At 39.0% G+C, this 20,314-nt stretch overlaps 1 protein-coding gene across 4 annotated transcripts in view; it reads right to left on the reverse strand.

Annotated features, from left to right (window-relative positions):
- The window catches only part of PDV1 (plastid division1), a 54,112-nt gene that overhangs the window by 17,248 nt on the left and 16,550 nt on the right, over nucleotides 1-20,314 (reverse strand). For 2 of the 4 annotated variants that reach the window (XM_088853330.1, XM_088853341.1), the window contains exon 2: nucleotides 1,996-2,113. The exons of the other annotated variants lie outside the window; for them this stretch is intronic. In XM_088853330.1, the coding sequence (XP_088709456.1) occupies nucleotides 1,996-2,113 (118 nt within the window). The remainder of the gene's footprint in view (nucleotides 1-1,995; nucleotides 2,114-20,314) is intronic. 4 annotated transcript variants of the gene reach the window in all.

A 20,314-nucleotide genomic window follows, 5' to 3' on the forward strand; every position in this document is an offset into this window, starting at 1 on the left:
TAGGCCCTTGAAAGGGAGGTCAGGAACTGAGGTGGCGGGAGGCATATTGGGACCCCGTATGGCTGCTTGGATTTTGGCTAAGGGGGAGACTAGCAAACCTCCTCAAGTGCCTCAGCCAGCCTGTCTTGGACGGAGCTTGCCCCCTGTGTTGGCCAGAGGCTATGTCTTGAAGGCTCCAGGCACCTGAGGGCTGCCGGAGGCTAAGTTCAACCCTTGGAGCGGTCGCACCTCAGGACCGAGGAAACTAACACCACTCCCATACTTGAGGGAAGTATGGAAGTCTTGAGTCATGGACAAGGCTCCCTCGAGGTGCACGGGCACCTGTGGAGAGTGTGCAATGTAGCGAGGGGGTGCAGCAGAGATGGCAGGCACTCGGCTTGAGCTCAAACCCACCTTGGAGACTAACAACCTAGCACAACGTCCTAGAAGGTGACCAGACACACGACCCATCATGTTCAGCGAGAAACAATGCAATCAGGCGCGGGACCCAACAACTGGCATAACGCCCTGATAGGTAACCAGGCGCATGACTCGTCATGCTCAACGAAAAACAAGGCAGTTAGGAGCAAGACCAAGCTACCTAGCATCATGCCTTGACATAATGCCCTGGCAGGTGGCCAGGCGCATGACCCGTCACGCTTAGCAGGAAACAAAGCAGTCACACGCAAGACTAGGCAGGTGGCTAGGCGTATGACCGTCATGCCCAGCGGAGAAACTAGGTAGTCAGGCGCAAGACCAGGTGACCTGGCAGGTGGCCAGGAGCACGACCCGTCATGCCCAGCAGTTAAACGCAAGACCCGTTGTAACGCCCTTGCATGTTATCGCTCAAGGCATGGGGCAGTTGGCTGCCAGTCAGCTACCCATGACCCAGTCTAGGTAGGTGCATGTACACCATGTATCCTGGATTTGAATTTGTAGAACAAGGCTATATAAACCCCAGGCCCAGACCCTTGAAGGGGGCATCAGTAGCAGTATATTGTAAAAGCAAGTGTAAAGCTTTGAATAAAAAAAGGTGCTGAGGCCCTTGACCAAAAACGCATGTTGGTGTATGTGCTTGTGAGTGTCCCAAGACCTTAAACCGATGAGGTGTGAAGGCTGGTCTAGCCTTAGTCAAGTAAAGACATAGGCTAGACACCGCAAGAGGCAGACAAAAAAAGTGTCACGGGAAGGGGTTAGTTTTTTTTTGTTTACCTCGTGCAGTGTCTAGCCTATGTCCTTGCTTGACTAAGACTAGACCAGCCTTAACACCACACCGGTTTAAGGTCTAGGAACACTCACAAGCACATACACCAACACACTCACGTTTTTGTCAAGGGCCTCCACCCCTTTCTTTATTCAAATCTTTACGTTTGCTTTTACATATAATGTCATAGATTCCCTCTTCTAGGATATGGGCCTGGGGTTTATATAACACTCTACAAATGAAAATCTAAGACACATGGTGCACATGCACCTATCTAGACTGGGTCGTGGGCAGCTGACAGTTGGCCCCGTGCCTTGATCGGTTATATGCAGGGGCATTATGACAGGTTGTATACCTGGTCTTGCACCTAACTGCTGGGCATGACAAGTCGTGCGCCTGACCACCTGCCAGAGCGTTATGCTAGGTCGTCTGGTCTTGCCTCTAAGTACCTAGTTTCCCTCTGAGCATGACGGGTCATGGGCCTGGCCACCTGCCACGACGTTATGCTAAGTTGCCTTGTCTAGTGCCTAACTGCCTTGTTTCCTGTTGAGCATGACCGGTCGTGCGCCTGGCCACCTGCTAGGGTGTTATGCCAGGTCGCCTAGTCTTGCGCCTAACTGCCTTGTTTTCCGTACGTGGAATAATGAAAAAGAATGCACCATAATCAAATAATCAATATTGTAGAATTTCCTCCCCATCCGTAAACAAAACTTTACCAATTTCAAAAAAACTCAATTTCTTTCACCATATTTCCTTAAGACTCACTTGACCTGCGCTTCTCATTGAAACTAGATTTAGGGGCTTCTAGTTACCTTGTTGTGCCTTACAATCTTCCTTCACATAGCTTATTTTTCCACACTCTAATCTACACCCTTTCGACTTGGATCTTGATTGATTCCATCCTGCAATTCTCTGATTGATATGCCCAAGCTACAAACACAATCTCAAAGGATTCATGATAAACTTTCACCTAGAATCTTCAGTAAAAAGTATATATACACTACAAAGTAAAATCTACTGTGCAATATTGAAATTCATGACCAACCCATCTCATGGTTCCGACATAGAACAAAGTAATATGGTTGTCGTGTATTTTTTGTCAATTTTCACATCCAATGCCATCTAGGTCATTGAACTCATTCAAGTGTCCTTCCAATGAAGCATCATCAGTTACCTAGAGATTATAAAATTGCGAACAAAGAGAAATTTTTTGTTAGAAGAGGTTCGACTTCATAAGTATTTTTTAGCCTATCTTATAAATCCATTGTTGATGTTTTCAAGGCAACATTGATTAAAAAAGATCCAAGGCCAAAAGAATATTTACCATGACCAACTAATCATTCTCATCAAAAACCCCTTCTCCCATCCTTTTTTGTCTCTTATCTTTGTCTGTCAGGGGAACTTTGCAACCATCTTTCACTAACATCGCATGCATCTTCAAAGATCTGCAACCTACCACAAACCCCTTGCCCAACAAGAATATCAAACCCTAGAGCTCTGATACTAAATTTAGAGGATAAAAACCAATTTGTGGATAAAAACAAAAGGGGAAAGAAAAGTGTGCAAAAATTAAAGAGCAAGCACAAAGATTTATATAGTTCTTTCAATTGTCTATACCCACATGGTAGCAGACTTTCTTTTTTGCTAATTAAAAAACAGCATGCAAGCATGGTGAATACAAGAGTTTTGAAACTCTCTCACAAACCCTAAAACAAAGTCTTTCTCTAGAATATCAACCCAAAGTCTAAAGAGTTCTCGGGATTTTTGTTTCTCTTTCACAAGCGTGTTTTCATTTGTTTTATCTAGAATATCCACCCAAAGGCTACAGAGAACTCACGATTTTTGTTTCTCTTTCACAAGCGTGTTTTCTCTTCCATAAAACATCTTTTAGAAAGAGAGAACCCAAAAGGATACCCACATGAGACCCTCTCTCTAAACCTTACGTCTTTCTTAATTTTTATTGATTAAAATAGGAACTCCTATAGGGCTCAAACTAATAATGCAACTTCCAATATCATAAGGATTTGGTACCTGTAAGGACTTGAAATTGCTTCCACACCGAATCACACCAAAGGAATATCAACTTTACAATGTTACTGAGAAAATCTGTCAAGTCGTAAAAAGAAGGCGTAGTTTTTGAGATCATGTGCTTGGCTAACTCATGTGAGATATCTTTGCGGCATGTTCTCGGGGGGCAACAATGAAGACATCATTATCAAATGCAACCACATAAAGCATTATGTGCTGCGTCAAAGTCATGCAGCCAGGCGCTTGGGTGGGTTTACCTGATGCAACCGCGTGGGTAGGCCGTACAGGCCCCACATATGCCGAAGCTATGCGTCTGCATCAAGAGCCTTGCTCGTGGTTAGGAAAATAGCCACAAGCAGTGCTATTTTCATTAAGAAAGGCCAAAAAAGGTCGAGGGAAGGGCTATTTCCTTTTGGTTGGAAGAGGAGGATGGGGGACGCAACCAAATTTTTTTTGTACTGAGGGGATTAAATTTTAACAATCTGAAAATGAATTTTTTTGTTTTTTTAGTTCAATTTTGTGACCAAAACATGCAAGGTTTTTCCAGGAAAGTCACAAGTTGATTGTGTAAGCAGTTTGGGAAGGATTTCAAGCGCACAATGTCAACTCATGAGGGGTCTGAAGGTGATAAAACCAAGAAATAGGAATAACTTGGGGATATGGTTGTACTTGCAAGTACTTAGTTTTTAGTCACATGCCAGTTATTAGACTTCTGACTAGGGGTGTTGCGGTATATAAACTTCGGCTAACTATTTCAAGGATTATACTATTAGTATCGCATTCCTCATGCTTAACTTTCTCCTAATGGGAAAAATCTTGAGTCCTCAAATGATTGGCATGGTTGCCTACAAATTATTGAGAACAGAGCTCAGCCTAGAGGGGATTTAGCCAGTGCACTATTTATTTTGCCATTTTTTATATATCTAGGAAATGAATTTTTTTTTTTTTCCCTGCTCTTTTTCATGGAAGTTTTTCATTTAGGTTATTTATATATGTAGCTTTATTATGCACCATGAGAACTTTCAATAGCCTCTGGATGGAATATTATACATGATATATCTACAAATTATATATGACTTCAAATGTTTTGTTGGTCTCTTGCAGCTAATTCTTATCTTATATCTAGATTATTGATCTCTTGTTGATATTTATATATGATAATAGAGTAATGCAATCATGTTGTGCTGAATCGATGGCACCTAGTGCTGAACTGAGCCTATTTTGACCATATCCAATAATCAGATTTAACACATTCCTGATGTCTACAGGGACAGCAGATGTTATTGATCAAATAGGGTCAAGCTTCTGTGATTATCATCACACACAGTGTGCATGAATTCCCTACTTAATTGCACAGTCAAAACTCAATTAAATGAACCAAAAGTACTGCTGAAAAGCTAGCAATCAGCTGCAATTTCAATCTAAAACGAGGACATCAAGGTGGCTCCAAAATGTCCAAAAAAAATTTCACATGTTGAGTCTATTACTTGGACATTTAAGACTTTAGGGGCCTATTTGACAGCTGGAAGCATGCTGTTATCTAGAGCGTGGAAGTTCCTTCTCCCTGTGAAGCTGGATGGTCTAGCTCCTTGTACTAAAAAACATTTGTGTTTGATAACCTGTCTAGAATTTAGAGGAAGCCTGGAAACCTGAGTTTGGTACACCTGGAATTTATCAAAACCTGGAGACTTGGTAACAAACCAGTTTAATCCATACATGGAAGAATTTATAATGAGGGGCAATATTAGTTTATTGCATGAGAATGTATTAGGTCATCCACAATAGATCAAAAAAGAAGAACCGGATAGAGCCCCCAAAATGTAATAAAATACAATAAGTAGCCGACCATTTTATAGCAGTTTCATTATCACTTTGTACTATTATTTTTATTTCTTATTTAATTATACCCAAAAGACCTCTTCTATCCAAGCTCCTTATATAGGAAATATATTTGTTAGTTTTAATTGGATTTGTAAGTTCAGGTGATAAGCATCGAGTTGGATTTGTTTAGACTTTACAGAGAAGTAGATTCAATACATTAGAGTCAAATACAAATCACCAATATATGGTTCTCTTGATGCTACAAAGACAAGGAGACAATTTTCTTTGCTTCTGTTTTGTTTTTTGGGGGAACCATTGACATGGTTGTCCCACTATTGAGATGCAATTTCATCTCACAGTTGTACTCCTTCGACATGGTCCTCATTACTTTGAGTTGCTACTAGATGACTGTCATCTACCCCATTGGCTATGTTCTCTAAAATTCTTTCTATAAATTCCAACTCGTGCACACCATCCGCTCCTCGCATCATCCTAATAAAGTTCCACAAAACAATTGTTGCTGTTATTATTTCGACCTTTGTGCTTAATGGATATTGAAATTAAGAATTAGAAAGCACGCTTTCCACAACCCAAAATTTTGCTCAACAGTGTTCCTCAATGATGCGTGGGCTTTATTAAATAATTCTTTGGCGTTCTTTGGTGCCCTATTGCCTGCCTTATAATCACTCATTTGGTAGCAAACTAACTTATATGGAGCAATGAAACTCCGCATAGTGTGATAGCCTCCATCCAAAAGATAATATTTTCCTACACCAAGCTGTAACATGATCAATTGCTTTACTACTCACTATCTTATTGTACAAAAGGGTCATAAACTTGAGCTACTTCAGACATTGCTTTCTTTTTTGAAAGTTACATTCAGGCATCGTTAACCAACCGTCTCCCTTTATAAAGCATCGTATAAGACCATGTAGTCGAATGCAGATCCTTCCCATCTAGCAAGTATATACAAGAATCGCATATTGAAGCCCACCACAGCAATCACATTCTGGGATATAACACCCTTCATATTGCGAAATTGTCTATGTATGTGACTCTTAACCCACACTGGGATGTCTGTTCCGTCAATTTTTCCTAAACAATCCTAATAGAAAATGCTAATTAAGGCTACCAATTCCATAATGAATTTCTGATTTTGAGTACTATTGGTTACTTTGAAATATGGATCATATCTTTCATAGCCCAGCTATGCGAGCAGTTGTTTGTCCTTATGGGCTGTATAACTAGATTTCCTACAGCCATAACCACTCTAAGAATTTTATTGAAATAGTAACTAATGATTTGCCTCTAGTGCTGAAAACAAATTTGTGTCATCCTGTTACATTCATCGTGTGTTACAATGCTAAGGAATATGGCCATGTGTTCTTCTACAAATCCGGTTTTCTGCAGTGTGGACTTGTCTCGTAAAAGCCTGCAAAGTTCAATGAATCTACGTCATTCCATATGCAGTAGATCAAAGCAATTACGCTCATGTCCATCCAATATCTAGGCAACAAAGTCTAGTCCCGTGAATGGAGCAGTGTGAACTCTCTGTCTCATTAATAATGTATTGCACTACCAGAAGATCACATAACACAACATATAAACAACATTGCATCGCACTGAAATTAAGGCGCTCGAAAGGATCCATATCATTCGTATCTGGTAAATTAAATCGTCGAAACTATAAAACACAATAGGAAGGTAAATAATGAACATAAGACTCTAGATACTAGGTCACCACAAGCCTGTGAGCAAAGAAACACAACATACTATAGAGTGTTGGCTCAAAAACAAAATAACGAATAGAAGGGACATTTAACAATGTTAAAGAACTAAGAAGGACAATGTACAACATCACCAAATCCTTCATCTTGCATCTCCAATTTCTAAGAAGAAATGCATTCCATGGTACTACAGTTCAAAGGAAAACACACATATAAACCGCATTTAAATAGTAGTATAAACCATGCATAAACATAAGTCTACTTCCCAACACAAACAAAACCGACATAAACACAATATAACAAAACCTATAAAGGTCCAAGTCAAGATAAACAAATTCCACAAGAACTTCACATTAAAAGATTAATCTTCCATTTGCCTCATTTCCTCCTCTAGAAATGTCAGTCTTAGGCTGCAATGCTAGGAACATATGCACCATTATTGCATTTTGGAAAATACGAGCAGCCTTCAAGATGGCCTCTAAGCCCACATCTCACTTCTTATGTAGCTCATCTATAGCATCCATGCACTTATTCATCTTCATCTCATGTTGTGCAAGGGCCTGGAGACACATCATATCTAATATAATGCCCACCAACTTAACCAAACTTTGTGCAACTTGTTCAGAAGGAATGCCATGCTTCTTCCTTCATCACATCTCAAAGGGAGTAATAGGGTGATGCATCTTGAATTGCTACAGTGATGTTCTACAAGCATCACTTAGTATGGATGAATCGCTATCTTCATCAATAGCATCTACAAGGGAGACTTTAAAGGCGTTGATGAATCTTCAACTTCAATGAGAGGATCATTGTCATCAATGTCTATGACATCCAAAGCCTTAATATGCCTACCATCAACAACAATGTCACCAAATATATTGTCTAGCGTGTTAACATCATGGTCACTCTTGCCTCAAAACATGCTAGTACATGGGTGTTCCTATGAAATTATAGACATGCTGTACTAAGTAATCTATATAAACAGTACAACTTCCATAAAAGTATAGCTATTGGTACAATGAACTAACCTTTATGTATGCATTCCAAACTTCATTCTCACCTGTCACCATACCTCCTAGTGAACCCCATCAAAATCCAGTTGAATAGATTAGTTTCTTGAGCTGAGTGTACATTTTCCTAATTAATTTGTGGTTGTTTTTCAATCTGGCGTGACCAAATGATTCAACATGGAGTGTTAAATCCTAGCACTCATCATATCCCATGCTTCTCGATGGAAGTCCACATGATGACCTTTTTCTTCCCCTCGCGCAATTCTTCGTTACCTCGTCAACATAGATTGAATGAAAGAAATCTCTAGAGTAGTAGTCCATTGTGAAGATTTCTTAGTATTACTCCTGGTTTAAGTCTCCATGCCTAAAGAGTTCAGGATTATATTAGGGGCATTGGAGAGCAATTCGGATAGATAATACAACCATTCCGACGAACAATCCACAATTACATGTAGACATTTGTTGATTCAACACAACATATTGTACAATTACGTGTAGACATTTATCGATTCAACACAACATATTGCATACTTCATTATCACATATAAGTATCAAAGCCTTACCCACTCTATAGTACACGCCACTAACCCAACATTTCGGGCATATATTCAGAAGGGGACATACAAGGCAAGCACAACACAGTAGGTATTCTCAATGATAATCGAGCTTGAAAGTCTGAAACACTGCCATTTTGATCCAAATAAATAAAAAACTGCCACAAGTAACATTTGACTTCACCAAAAATCTTGAATTTCAAAAACAGTCATTGACATCGATAACAAGTAATAATTGCAACGATTTATGTTTTGCAGAATGTACTATACATTTTGCTCTTGTTATGATTTCAATCCAACAAACAAATTAAAAAGACCATAAACTGCTTTAACTTATAACAAACCAATAAATAACAATCGACAAGATAACTGATATGTGATCAAAATCTTTAGTCATATGCTGCTCATATTGATCCAAACATGCTTACGATATCATCAACATCATCATCATCATCATCATCATCCAAGCCATGTCCCAACTATTTGGGGTCGCCTACATGAATCTTGTTCCTCCATTCTAACATCAGTTCAGGATTCATGATAAGACGTGGCAAAGTTTTACACTGGCTGTCGCCTACCTAATGCAACCACTTCCTTTACCCGGGCTTGGAACAAGTTAATGGAAAGTTTAAGGTCATCACCTTTATTAGGATAGACATGTTCTAAGATCATATTATAATGTTTTTATTAAGAATTGGAGAGAGAAAATTATGAATTATTATGGATGTTAATGACAGTTAATTATTGATAGCAGATACAAAGACTAGAGAAAATTTTTAAGCCGAAAAACAAGGCAAAATGCACACCTTCAACAAGCCACTTGCTTAAAACCAAGCTCAATGAATAAGTTACAATCCTTTAAATAACAATTACAACTATTTCTAGCCTTGTAAAACCACTGTAAATAAACTCAAATACCAACCCCTTATGGGGCAATTACATATAAAGCAAGACTAGCTTATGAATTACACTTTCATAGCATAAATTACATAAACTATGTTCCAAAGCATAAATGCAACATACAACTATTCTAAACAAAATTCTAAGGAATAAAATCAACTGAATAGGGAATTAGAATGCTAAATTAAAATCGAGAAGCCATGTTTCGAACCCCTTGCGCCGGGTCCACGAGAATAAGCACGATGAATTAAGGCCAAACTAAATTAAAATCGGGAACCACACTATGAATAAGCATGATGTAAGATGATCAAATGGGAATTCCAAGATCAATGAAACTTTTGTAAATTCAAAACTCCAGCAACTATAGATGCCAAGAATATGAACTTATGAGAAAAAAATTCAATGGAGTTTACCTTGATAAATGTACACTATGGACTTAAGCATAAGAACATAAGAAAGGAAGACCACTAGGATGAAGGAATGGGATTTCACACCATTATCACTAACCCTAACCCTAAGTTATGCCACTTTACCATTTTGTCATTGACCCATGTTTTTTTTCCAATTGCATACAATATGCCCTTACAAAAACACCCTTAGTTTTTTTTAATAATGTATTAGAGTAGATAACCACCAAGGGTAAAGGGCAAAAAAGTAATTGACAAAGCTCACACATGTGAAGATATTCTACTTTATCAAAGCCAATAACTTTGTAGATCTAAAATTTCAAACCAATCAATTTAAAGATAATGTCCCCTTCACACGTGTGTGAAGATATTTTTCAACTTAAATCTGAAAATCCATTTTCTCTTTAAAATCAAATAAATAAATTAATTAAGCTTCACACATGCCATGCATAGCTCATGTGTGAGTTAATTAAGACATGTGATAAAAAGGGGCCTTAAGTTATAACACTATATAACAAAATATAACAATATATGAAAAGACACCATAACACAACCCCTTATAAAAAAGGCAACCAAATGCCAATCTGGTCCACCCCACCTAGGGATTTGTGCCCAGCTTGGCGGTGATCTTAGAGTGAGGCGTGGGTTGCCACGTGGCAGCCCTATGACCACTCGGACGTCACATGGCACTACCAGGTCGAGACTAAAGTAGATTTTGAGTCAAATAATTCGAAAAACCTCATTTTTTTAGCAAATAAAATCCCCAAAAATTCTCTAAAATTCACAATAAATATTTAAAGTATTTTCGAGCAATTATTAGGTTTTTCTCATCATTATAAAATCGGACAAAAGGTATAGTGAGATCTCATGCTAATAACTATAAATATCGAAGTACTCCATTAGGCTAGTCCTGAATGGTGTTCCGCCGAGTCTCAAATCGACCCAATAGACCTATGTTCCACAGTCCAAAGCAGGAAAACATAATTGGACATATCAAAGCCGCTGAGGCAGAACTTCCGATCATCCAGCTCACAATGGATTACAGGTGTACCCCTGTGAGACATGATCTAACTCAATCACAGGGGTCCTCTCAAAGCACATGTATACTGGATCTTCCAAGCTTCCTGTACGAAATGAAAATGCACATGCTATGTAATGGTCTCACGTCATGATACGGACTTATGTCCCATAAGTCTTGACCATTCCATATAGGGCGAATACTCAATAAGTACTCAGGTTTTATTTTTCTCGTTTGGCTTCTCCAAGCCCTGATCGATCGTAGCTAAACACGAGGCTAACCTATAAAATCCTGACTAAGAGGTGACCCTCACACCTCCTTGAGAAATTACTTTCTCAACACATGAACTCTCGATGCCTCATGGGTACTCAGGGTAAAAGAATTTGGGCTGCATTTCGTAAGGAGTAAAGATTTCAATCTCTCAATGGCTCTCACTAAATGAGAGACTGCTGGAATTTAGGCCTTGATAGGCCATATTTTCGACAATTATAACTACACTTAATAGTAACAATATATATCATTAATGATCAATTGATAAGAGTTCTACTGCTGATATTCAGCAGTAAATCCATAAAGTTTGATCAAATCTTAGTAGCTTGATCTAAGGCATGTTTGACAACTCCCATGCTTCAACTTCCTAGTTTGGCTACACACCCCAGTCAGAGTGTAGCAGATGCACCCTTCCATCTACCCCTTGAACCCCCTAAGAGAGCAGTGCCTCTAGGAGCTCGCCTCTCATTTCATTTCCTGCTCCCCCGTAAAAAAAGTTCACCCCACCCTCACCGAAACCCCTCACGCTCTCTCTCTTTCTCTCTCTCTTCTCTAGATATCACCTCTATCTTTCTTATTACCACTCCAAGTTTTATCTGTTTTGATCATAGAGCAATGATCTTATGCTATTTTATGTGTTGATTAGTTAAAAGTTAATGTTGAGTTTATGATCCAACTTCACAACCCAGTAGTATCCAAAAAACAACTCAATGGAGTACTAGAGAAAATGTGAAATTGTGTTGCTACATATTTTGTAGAATGGTTTATGTTTCTTAAAATGGTCTAAGAAGGGTGAGGACCTTAAACTTTCTCTTAACCCATCCCAAGACCAGGTAAAGGAGGTGGGTTGTGTTATATAGGCAGCCAATGTCAAATGTTGCAAAAACTTTTCATGAATCCCTAATGTGACAATAGGTCTACATCAGGGGTTAAGGTTGAGCCCATATGTCTCTATCTCAGTTATGGATGATTTAACTAAGCACCTAAAAGATGAGGTATTGTGGTCTATGATGTTTGCGAACTACATCGTTTTGATCAATGAGATACTAAGCAACGTCAACACAAAGTTAGAACTTTGGAGGGATGCACTAAAATCTAAAGGTTTTAAAATTTGCTGGACTAAGAATATATGAAATGCAAGTTTAGTAATAATAGAAGTAGAGACGAGGAAATAGTTAATATTGACGGCCAAAAAATACCAAAAATAGCACATTTTCGAGAACTTGGGTCGACAATCCAAGAAAATGGAGAGATTGAGGAAGATGTCACACATAGAATTAGACCTAGATGGAAGAAGTTGAGACGTGCAACTAGAGTTTTATGTGATCGGCTCATATACCTGAAGGTGAAGAGTAAGTTCTATAGGACAATTGTGAGACCAGCATTGCTTTATAGGATGAGTGTAGCTAAGATGAAGATGTTGAGATCGATGAGTGGCAAGACAAGAAGGGATAGAATTCGAAATTGAATACATTCAGGTTCATAGGTATGACTCCAATAGGCGACGAGATGAAAGAAAATAGACTTAGAAGGTGCAAGTTCGTTCAAGTAGAAGGCTCAAAAAGGACAAGGAGTATGCCCAAAAAGGATATGGTGGAAGTAGTGAGAAACGAGATGGGGACTTGCCTCACTAAAGATGAGGCCATTAATGAGCAGAATTGCGGACCAAGATTTGTGTAGCCAATCCAAAATAGTTGGGAAAAGGCTCTGATGATGATGAGGATGATGGTTAATGTTTCTTAAGCGCTTGTGCTTTTGTTCGTTTTCTCATCATTTCCCTTTTCCTAAAGTTTGCGTTATATACCCTCTTGTTCAGATCAAGAAAGGAATGCCAAGATTTACATTGATTCCAACTCTTGAAATGTCATATTTGGTTATTGATTTCCTGATGGGAAAAATCTTGAGTCCTCAAACGATTGGCATGGTTGCCAACAAATTATTGAGAACAGAGCTTTTGAAAGGTTTTAACTGAAAGGTTATGTACCCAGGGGAATATTATTTTGACATTTTTAATGTGAGTTTAGGAAATGAGTTTTTTTTTTCCTTTTCATGGAAGTTTGCTATTTAGGTTAGTTATATATGTAGATTCCCATATACCTTGAGAAACTTGAACAACCTATGCATTGTATATCGTACATGGAGAGGTATCTACAAATTTGTATATGATATCTATTTTATTTTATTTTTTTTATGATTTCTTGCTACTAATTCTTATCATATCCGTCGTTTGATGATCTCTTGTTGACTTTATATATGATAATGGAGTAACGCAATCATGTCGTCCAGATGCGATGGTACATAGTGTGGAACTATGCCTATTTTGACCGTATTTGATGCTCAAATTCAACACATTCCTGTCCGCAACGACAGCAGATGTTTGACCTCGTTGATCTAAACTTCAACACAATGTTATGTCATCAAATAGGGGTAAGCTTATGTGATTATCATCACACACAATGTGCATCAATTCCCTACTTAATTGCACAACCAAAACTCAATTAATTGAACCAAAAGTATTGCTGAAAAGCTAGCCGTTGACTGTTACAAATATCAGCAGCAATTTCGATCTAAAACAAGCCATCAAGGTGGCTCCAAAATGTCCAAAAATAATTTCACATATTGAGTCTATTAATTGGACATTTAAAACTTTAGATCAAGCTACTAAGACTTAATCAAACTTGATTAATTTTACTGCTGAAAATCAGCAGTTGAACTCCTATCAAACTTGATCATTAATGATGCATACTGCTACTATTAAGTGTAGTTACAGTTAACTGTCTAAATAACTCATAATTCTCTATCCAATTCTTAATAAAAAACATGATAATCTGATCCTACATCAAAAGCATGGTGTTTGGATCAATATGAGCAACATATGACTAAACATTTTAATCATATAGCAGTGATCTTGTCGATTGCTATTTGATTTGTTTCTGAGCCTAAAGGACCATAGAAAACCCTAATAGACCATAGACAACCTAAACTCAATATAATTGCTCCAAAATTGCCCAAACCAATCCCAACTTTAAGTAGAGCCAGATAGCTTTCCAACGGTTCAAGAATCGCTGAAATCGGACCTACGAATAAAAAGATCTAACAAATGACAATTTAGTCCATGTGAGACCCAACAATCGGGCCGTGGCTGGGCTGTAACGAGGCCCGATAGGCCCAGACATGGCTTGATGATGCAGTAAACGTGTTTGATGATGCAATAAAGGCATTTATGATGCAATCAATGCATTTTATTATGCAGTAAAAGCGTTTTCTTTAATTGGATAAGGCTAAAAGCTTTAAGATAAATCCAAAAAATTCCACAAAATTTCAAAAAAAAATCACCAATTGAATCCTATAAATACCCTCTCTCCATAACCCAAAAAGAAGACAGAAAGAGATCAAGAAATCCTTTAGAAATTCATGAAAATAGAAAAATAGCCCAAAAATAGGATAACCCCTTAGAAAATTTCTAAAAAAATTATCCAAAATCCCCAAAAATCAAAGAGAAACCCAAAATTTATATTCAACCTTTGGAGATTCCAAAACCGTTAGAAAACTATGGGAAATTCTTCTCCAATCCCAAGAAATACTGAGAAAATCCTAGGTAGACCCTACCTAAAATCCCCATCTTTTCCCCGTGTTTTAGAAACCTTAGATCTAGGTCAAAAAACCTTAAATCTACCAATTCCATCAAGCAAAAGGCATGCAAAAAAGGAAATGATGGCGTAAATTGGAAGAGCAGCCTGATCCAAGCTCGAAACTCTGCGTTTCAAGTCCCTAGAGGTAAGTATATCTTTCTTTGCTTGATTAAATTTGTTTTTCTTCACTTAATTCTTTGCTTTCTTTTATTTTTTTGAAAATTAATTTATTATTAGATTTTCTAGAAGCTTTTTTTTTTTGGTCAAAATACGGATTTGGAGCTGGCGTTGTCAGTGGACTCAGAAAAAGACCGGATGTATAAATCTGGGATTTTTCTGAGCCCATAATTCAAACGATCCCACTCTCTTTACCTTTTCAAAAGTAACACAGTTTTCAATAAGATTTGAGCAGATCTCATCCCAGATATGAGATGAGATCTGCTCAAATCTTAGCAAAAACAGCGTTACTTTTGAAAAGGTAGAGTGGGGTCACTTGAATTATGAGCTCAGAAAAATCCCAGATCTATACATCCGGTCTTTTTCTGAGTCCACTGGCAGTGCCACCTCCAAATCCGTTTTTGACCTAAAAAATTAAATTCATTTCCAAAAAAATAAAATAAATCAGAGAATTAAATGAAGAAAAACAAATTAAATCAAACAAAGAAAGATATACTTACGTCTAGGGACCCGAAACCCGAAGTTTCAGGATTGAATCAGGTCGCTCTTCCGATTTGTGCCACCATCTCCCTTTTTGGATGCCTTTTGCTTGCTGGAATTGATAAATCTAAGGTTCTTTGACCTAGATCTAGGGTTCCTAAGGCACGGGGAAAAGCTGGGGATTTTAAGTAAGGTCTACCTAGACCTTTATTGGTATTTCTTGCGATTGGAGAACAATTTCCCTTAGTTTTCTAAGGTTTTTGGGATTTCCAAAGGTTAATTATGAATTTTGGGATTTTCACTGATTTTTGAAGGTTTTTGAAAATTTTTCCTAATTTTTTAGGAATTTTCCAAGGATTTTTCTTATTTTGGGTATTTTTCTAATTTCGAAAATTTCTGAAGGATTTTTCCCTCTTTTTTTTCTCTTTCTATCTCCCTATTGGGTTATGGAGAGAGCGTATTTATAAGATTCAATTGGTAATTTTTCTTGACTTTTTTGGAAGTTTTTGGATTTATCTTGAGGCTTTAGCCAATCCAATTCAAGAAAACGCCTTTACGACATCATAAAATACATTAACTACCTCACAAATGACTTTATTGCATCATCAAACGCGTTTACTGCATAATCAAGCCGCGTTACAGCACAGCCCGAGGCTCGATTCTAGGATCTCATAGGGACTCAATTGTCATTTATTAGATATTTTTATCCGTAAGTCCGATTCAGATGATTTTTGGACTGTTGGAAAGGTCTTGGGCTCTACTTCAAGTTTGGATAGGTTTTGGGCAATTATGGAGCAATTATATTGGATCAAGGTTGCCTATGGTCTACTAGGGTTTGTGTGGTTCTTTAGGCTCATAATCGAGGTTTTTAAGAGTTCCCTTAATTAGAATTTCAAAGGAGGTGTCTACAGTTGCCCCTCTTTGACATTCACCTAGGGCACCAGGTAAATGGCAAAGAAGTTGCCCTTCTTTGATGCCTTTGCTCTCTGATGCCATTCTAACCTGAGAAAAGAAGAATTTCAGGAAATTTTGGAGAAGAGACGAAAAGATAGAGAAGTTATGTTTTTCTATCGCCCTCGGGACCCTTTCAGGTGTTCAGCCTGGTAGCTTTCCTTCCAAAGCTCAAGTTTCCTTAAGGACTTTCAGCCCAACGGATTTCTTGGAATTTCTTGGGATTGGAGAAGAATTTCCCTTAGCTTTCTAAAGGTTTTGAGATCTCCAAAGGTTGGGATTTTCTATGATTTTTGGGGATTTTTCTTTTTTTTAGGAATTTTCTAAGGGTTTTTCCTATGTTTGGGTATTTTTTTAATTTCAAGACTTTCTAAGGGATTTCATAATCTCTTTTTTCTTTTTTTTGTCTCCTTTTTGGGTTATGGAGAAGGGGTATTTACAGGATTCAATTGGTGATTTTTCTTATTTTTTTGGAATTTTTTGGATTTATGTTGAAGCTTTATCCTTATCCAATTAAAGAAAACGTCTTTACTACTTCATAAAAAAGTATTAACTGCATCATAAATGCCTTTATTGCACTATCAAACGTGTTTACTGCGTCATCAGGCCGCATTTAGGCCTGTCGAGCCGTGTTACAGCTTGGCTCGTGGCCCGATTCTTGGGTCTCACAGAGACCAAATTGTCATTTGTTAGATATTTTTATCTATAAGTCCGATTCAGGCGATTCTTAGACCGTTGGAAAGCTCTCGGGCTCTACTTCAAATTGGGATAGGTTTTGGACAATTTTGGAGCAATTATATGGGGTTTAGGTTGCCTATGGTCTACTAAGGTTTGTGTGGTCCTTTAGACTCAGAATAGAGGTTTTTAAGCATTCCCTTAACTAGAATTTCAAGGGAGGTGTCTACAATTGCCCCTATTTAGCGTTCACCTGGGGCACTAGGTGAATGGCAAATAAGTAGATATTGAGACACGGTGGGAAGGAAAACCTTTTTCGAGGGATCATTCTTTTGAATGACCAGTACCCTTTGGGTAGGCGGTATGCCGATGGATGCTTTTGATCTGTAAGACATCGAACTGGCACTGCTATCTTTGAGTCAATGTAATTGAGATGGCTTCGACAATCGGGATTCGAAGTGATAGTCAATAGGAACCATGTCATCTTTGAGCCGGTGACACTCCTTGTTGTAGTCACGCCAATGCTACCTAGGAAGATGTCAATGTAGTCATCTTTGACTTTAGGCCTGATTCTCCAATCGAATGGGATTTTGATTTAGATGAAATGATAGGATGATGCATTTCTGGCTAATTAAACTTCTTGTAATAATGCAAACACTGGATACAGGAGGCCCTTTCTAAAAGTTCACCTTCCACCCCAATGACCAACAAAGTCATATGAGTTCCACCCCGTCAGTGAGCCGGCATCGCCAATCTTCTCATCCTCCAACTCCAGTAGATCCGACTTGACCACATGACCGTTCATCCCATAGTCGGTCCAGACTTCACCCTCCACAAGTTATGTATAGTCATTCACCGTTGCAGCCTCTTCAGGCCACTCCAATTCCATACCATCAGTCACAGGTGCCCTATTCGGCTCCTGTTCCAACTCAATATCCCCTAAGTCAGCCATACCAGTCGGCTCCATACCCTCCGGCTGCAATCTTGGCCTCTAGTCACCCATACCTGGGATATCCTGTGCACCAGGCCCCGACTGTCTATTTCGAGGCCCTGGCACCGGCTTATCAGCCTCTGGCTCCTCAAGCCCAGGTCGTTCCTCAGACTTACCCATATTATCCACCAACTCAAGCACCTCTACCTACACCTATTCTGTATCATGCTCCGTCTGCCCTGACTCAAACCTCTTTTCCTGTGTCGGCGCCTAACGTGGCTCCAACCATCTCGCGGGCCCTGCTTACGTCTAGTCTAGTACAGCCCATATCAGCTGCATCCCTTGCACCACAAATTATGCCATCTGCTTCGGGCAACTAACTGACTACTGAGTCGATTGAGCTCGCTCAGCTGAAAGGCAAATTAGCCACGATTAAAGAGACCCTGGCTAAGATCGAAGTTCCAAATATACTACCTTCACGATCTTATGTCAAGGATGTTCCCGGGGATGTCAAACCCCTTCCTCCAGGTTTCGTGTTCCCAAAGTTTGAAAACAAGTTCAGCGGGAAGGGTGACCCTAATAATCACGTCACCGATTACTTGTTGAATGTTCCAACATTAGAAGACAAACCGCACCATCTAAAGGCCATGTTTCAATACAGTCTCTCCGGACCACCTCTAATGTGGTTCCAAGAAGTAATATCCAAGTGCCCTGAGCAGACTCCTGACGAATTGTTTTGGCGATTCGTTGAACAATCTCAAGGGACAAAGCAACAACCAATGACCCTCGAGGAGTTGGTTGCGACCAAACAAAACATTGGTGAGTCGTTCCCTGACTTTGCTAATCGATTCCGGGAATCTGCATCAAAGGTCATTGATTGCGCACTTCCTGAGACCTCTCAGATGGGCATGTGCTTGAAGAATTCCCTACCAGAGTAAATAAATTTCTTCAGTCATAGGTTGCGACCTTTCTCACTTCAACAGATGATAGATCAAGTTGCTTTCTATGAAAGGTCAAAAAGGTCGCCACTGTCAATGCAAAGTTTGAGAACTCGACAGTGGCCGTACCATCACAAAAAACGGGTTGGCGCAGGAAGCCTAAACAGGCATCCTACACGAAGCTTCTCTGACACCATTACCTTTCCAATTGTAGAAAATGCAATCAAGACCCTTGACAAACGCAGTGAAAACTTAAAGTCAAGGAAGAAAATGAAAATTAAACAAATGAGGAGTCACCTGCCGATGAAAATTTTGAGGCAGATGAAGAACCTCCCACTGAGGAACTCATGTTCCAAGCTAAGCAGTTTAAGACAAGATTCAACAGTAGTCCTTTTGCTATTGTCGAGGAGACCTTAGACATCAATCTAGGAACTGAGAAAGATTTGAAGATCACAAGAATTGGAAGCTCTCCGTCATCAGAAGAATAAGGCAAGATGATCTCCCTCTTAAAAGAATAAATTGACATATTTGTCTGGTCCTATGAAGATATATGCCTGACTTAAATCCCAAATTGGTAAAACATCATCTTGTATTCCATGAAGGGGCAAGAGCCGTCAAACAGAAACTACGCCGACAAAAGCCTCACTTGGAGCTGAAGACAAAAGAAGAGACTGACAAACTTTTAAAGGAAAAGTTCATCTTACCTGTAGACTATCCGAATTGGTTAGCTAATATCGTGGTAGTACCTAAGAAAGATCGGAGAATCAGAGTTTGTATCGACTATAGGGACCTGAACAAAGCCTGTCTTAAGGACGACTTTCCTCTTCCAAATATAGATGCCCTAGTTGATAACACTGCTGCACACCATATGCTATCTTACATGGACGGTTTTTCTGGATACAATTAGATTCTGATGGCGAAAGAAGACCAAAAAAAGACTTCCTTCATCACGCAATGGGGGGGACATACTGTTATAGAGTCATGCCTTTCTATCTTAAAAATGTTGGGGCAACCTACCAGAGGGTCATGACTGCTATATTTCATGTCTTGATACATAACATTATGGAAGACTGTGGATGACATACTAGTCAAATCCAAAGCTCGGGATGCCCACCTTTCCAATGTGAAAAGAGTATTTGATCCACTTCAAGAGCACGAACTAAAGCTGAATCCTCAGAAGAGCGCATTCAGTGTCGAGTCTGGCAAGTTGCTTGGCTTCATTGTAAGCCAAAGAGGAATAGAAGTGGACCTAATGAAAATTACGGCTATCTCAAAAATGCCACCTCCAAAAAATATTCAAGAAATTTGTGGGATGCAAGGTAGAATCCAAGCTATCCGGAGATTTATATCCCAATTAGCTGAAAACTGTGGTCCATTCAATCGTCTGTTAAAGAAGGACACCCCGTTTATCTGGGAAGAGGCATGTCAGAAAGCCTTTGACCGTATAGGGGGGTACCTTTCTAACCTACCGATCTTGAGTCCACCTGATCCCAACAAACCTCTATTCCTTTACCTTGCTGTGACAGATAAGACAATAGAGGCGATATTAGGGTAATATAATGACCAAGGAAAAAAGAAGACCATCTAAAACATCAGTAAAACAATGGTCGAC

This window comes from Amborella trichopoda, chromosome 1, assembly GCF_054954075.1.
Source record: "Amborella trichopoda isolate Santa Cruz 75 chromosome 1, AtrichopodaSantaCruz75HAP2 v2.0, whole genome shotgun sequence".
NCBI classification, from domain to species: domain Eukaryota; kingdom Viridiplantae; phylum Streptophyta; class Magnoliopsida; order Amborellales; family Amborellaceae; genus Amborella; species Amborella trichopoda.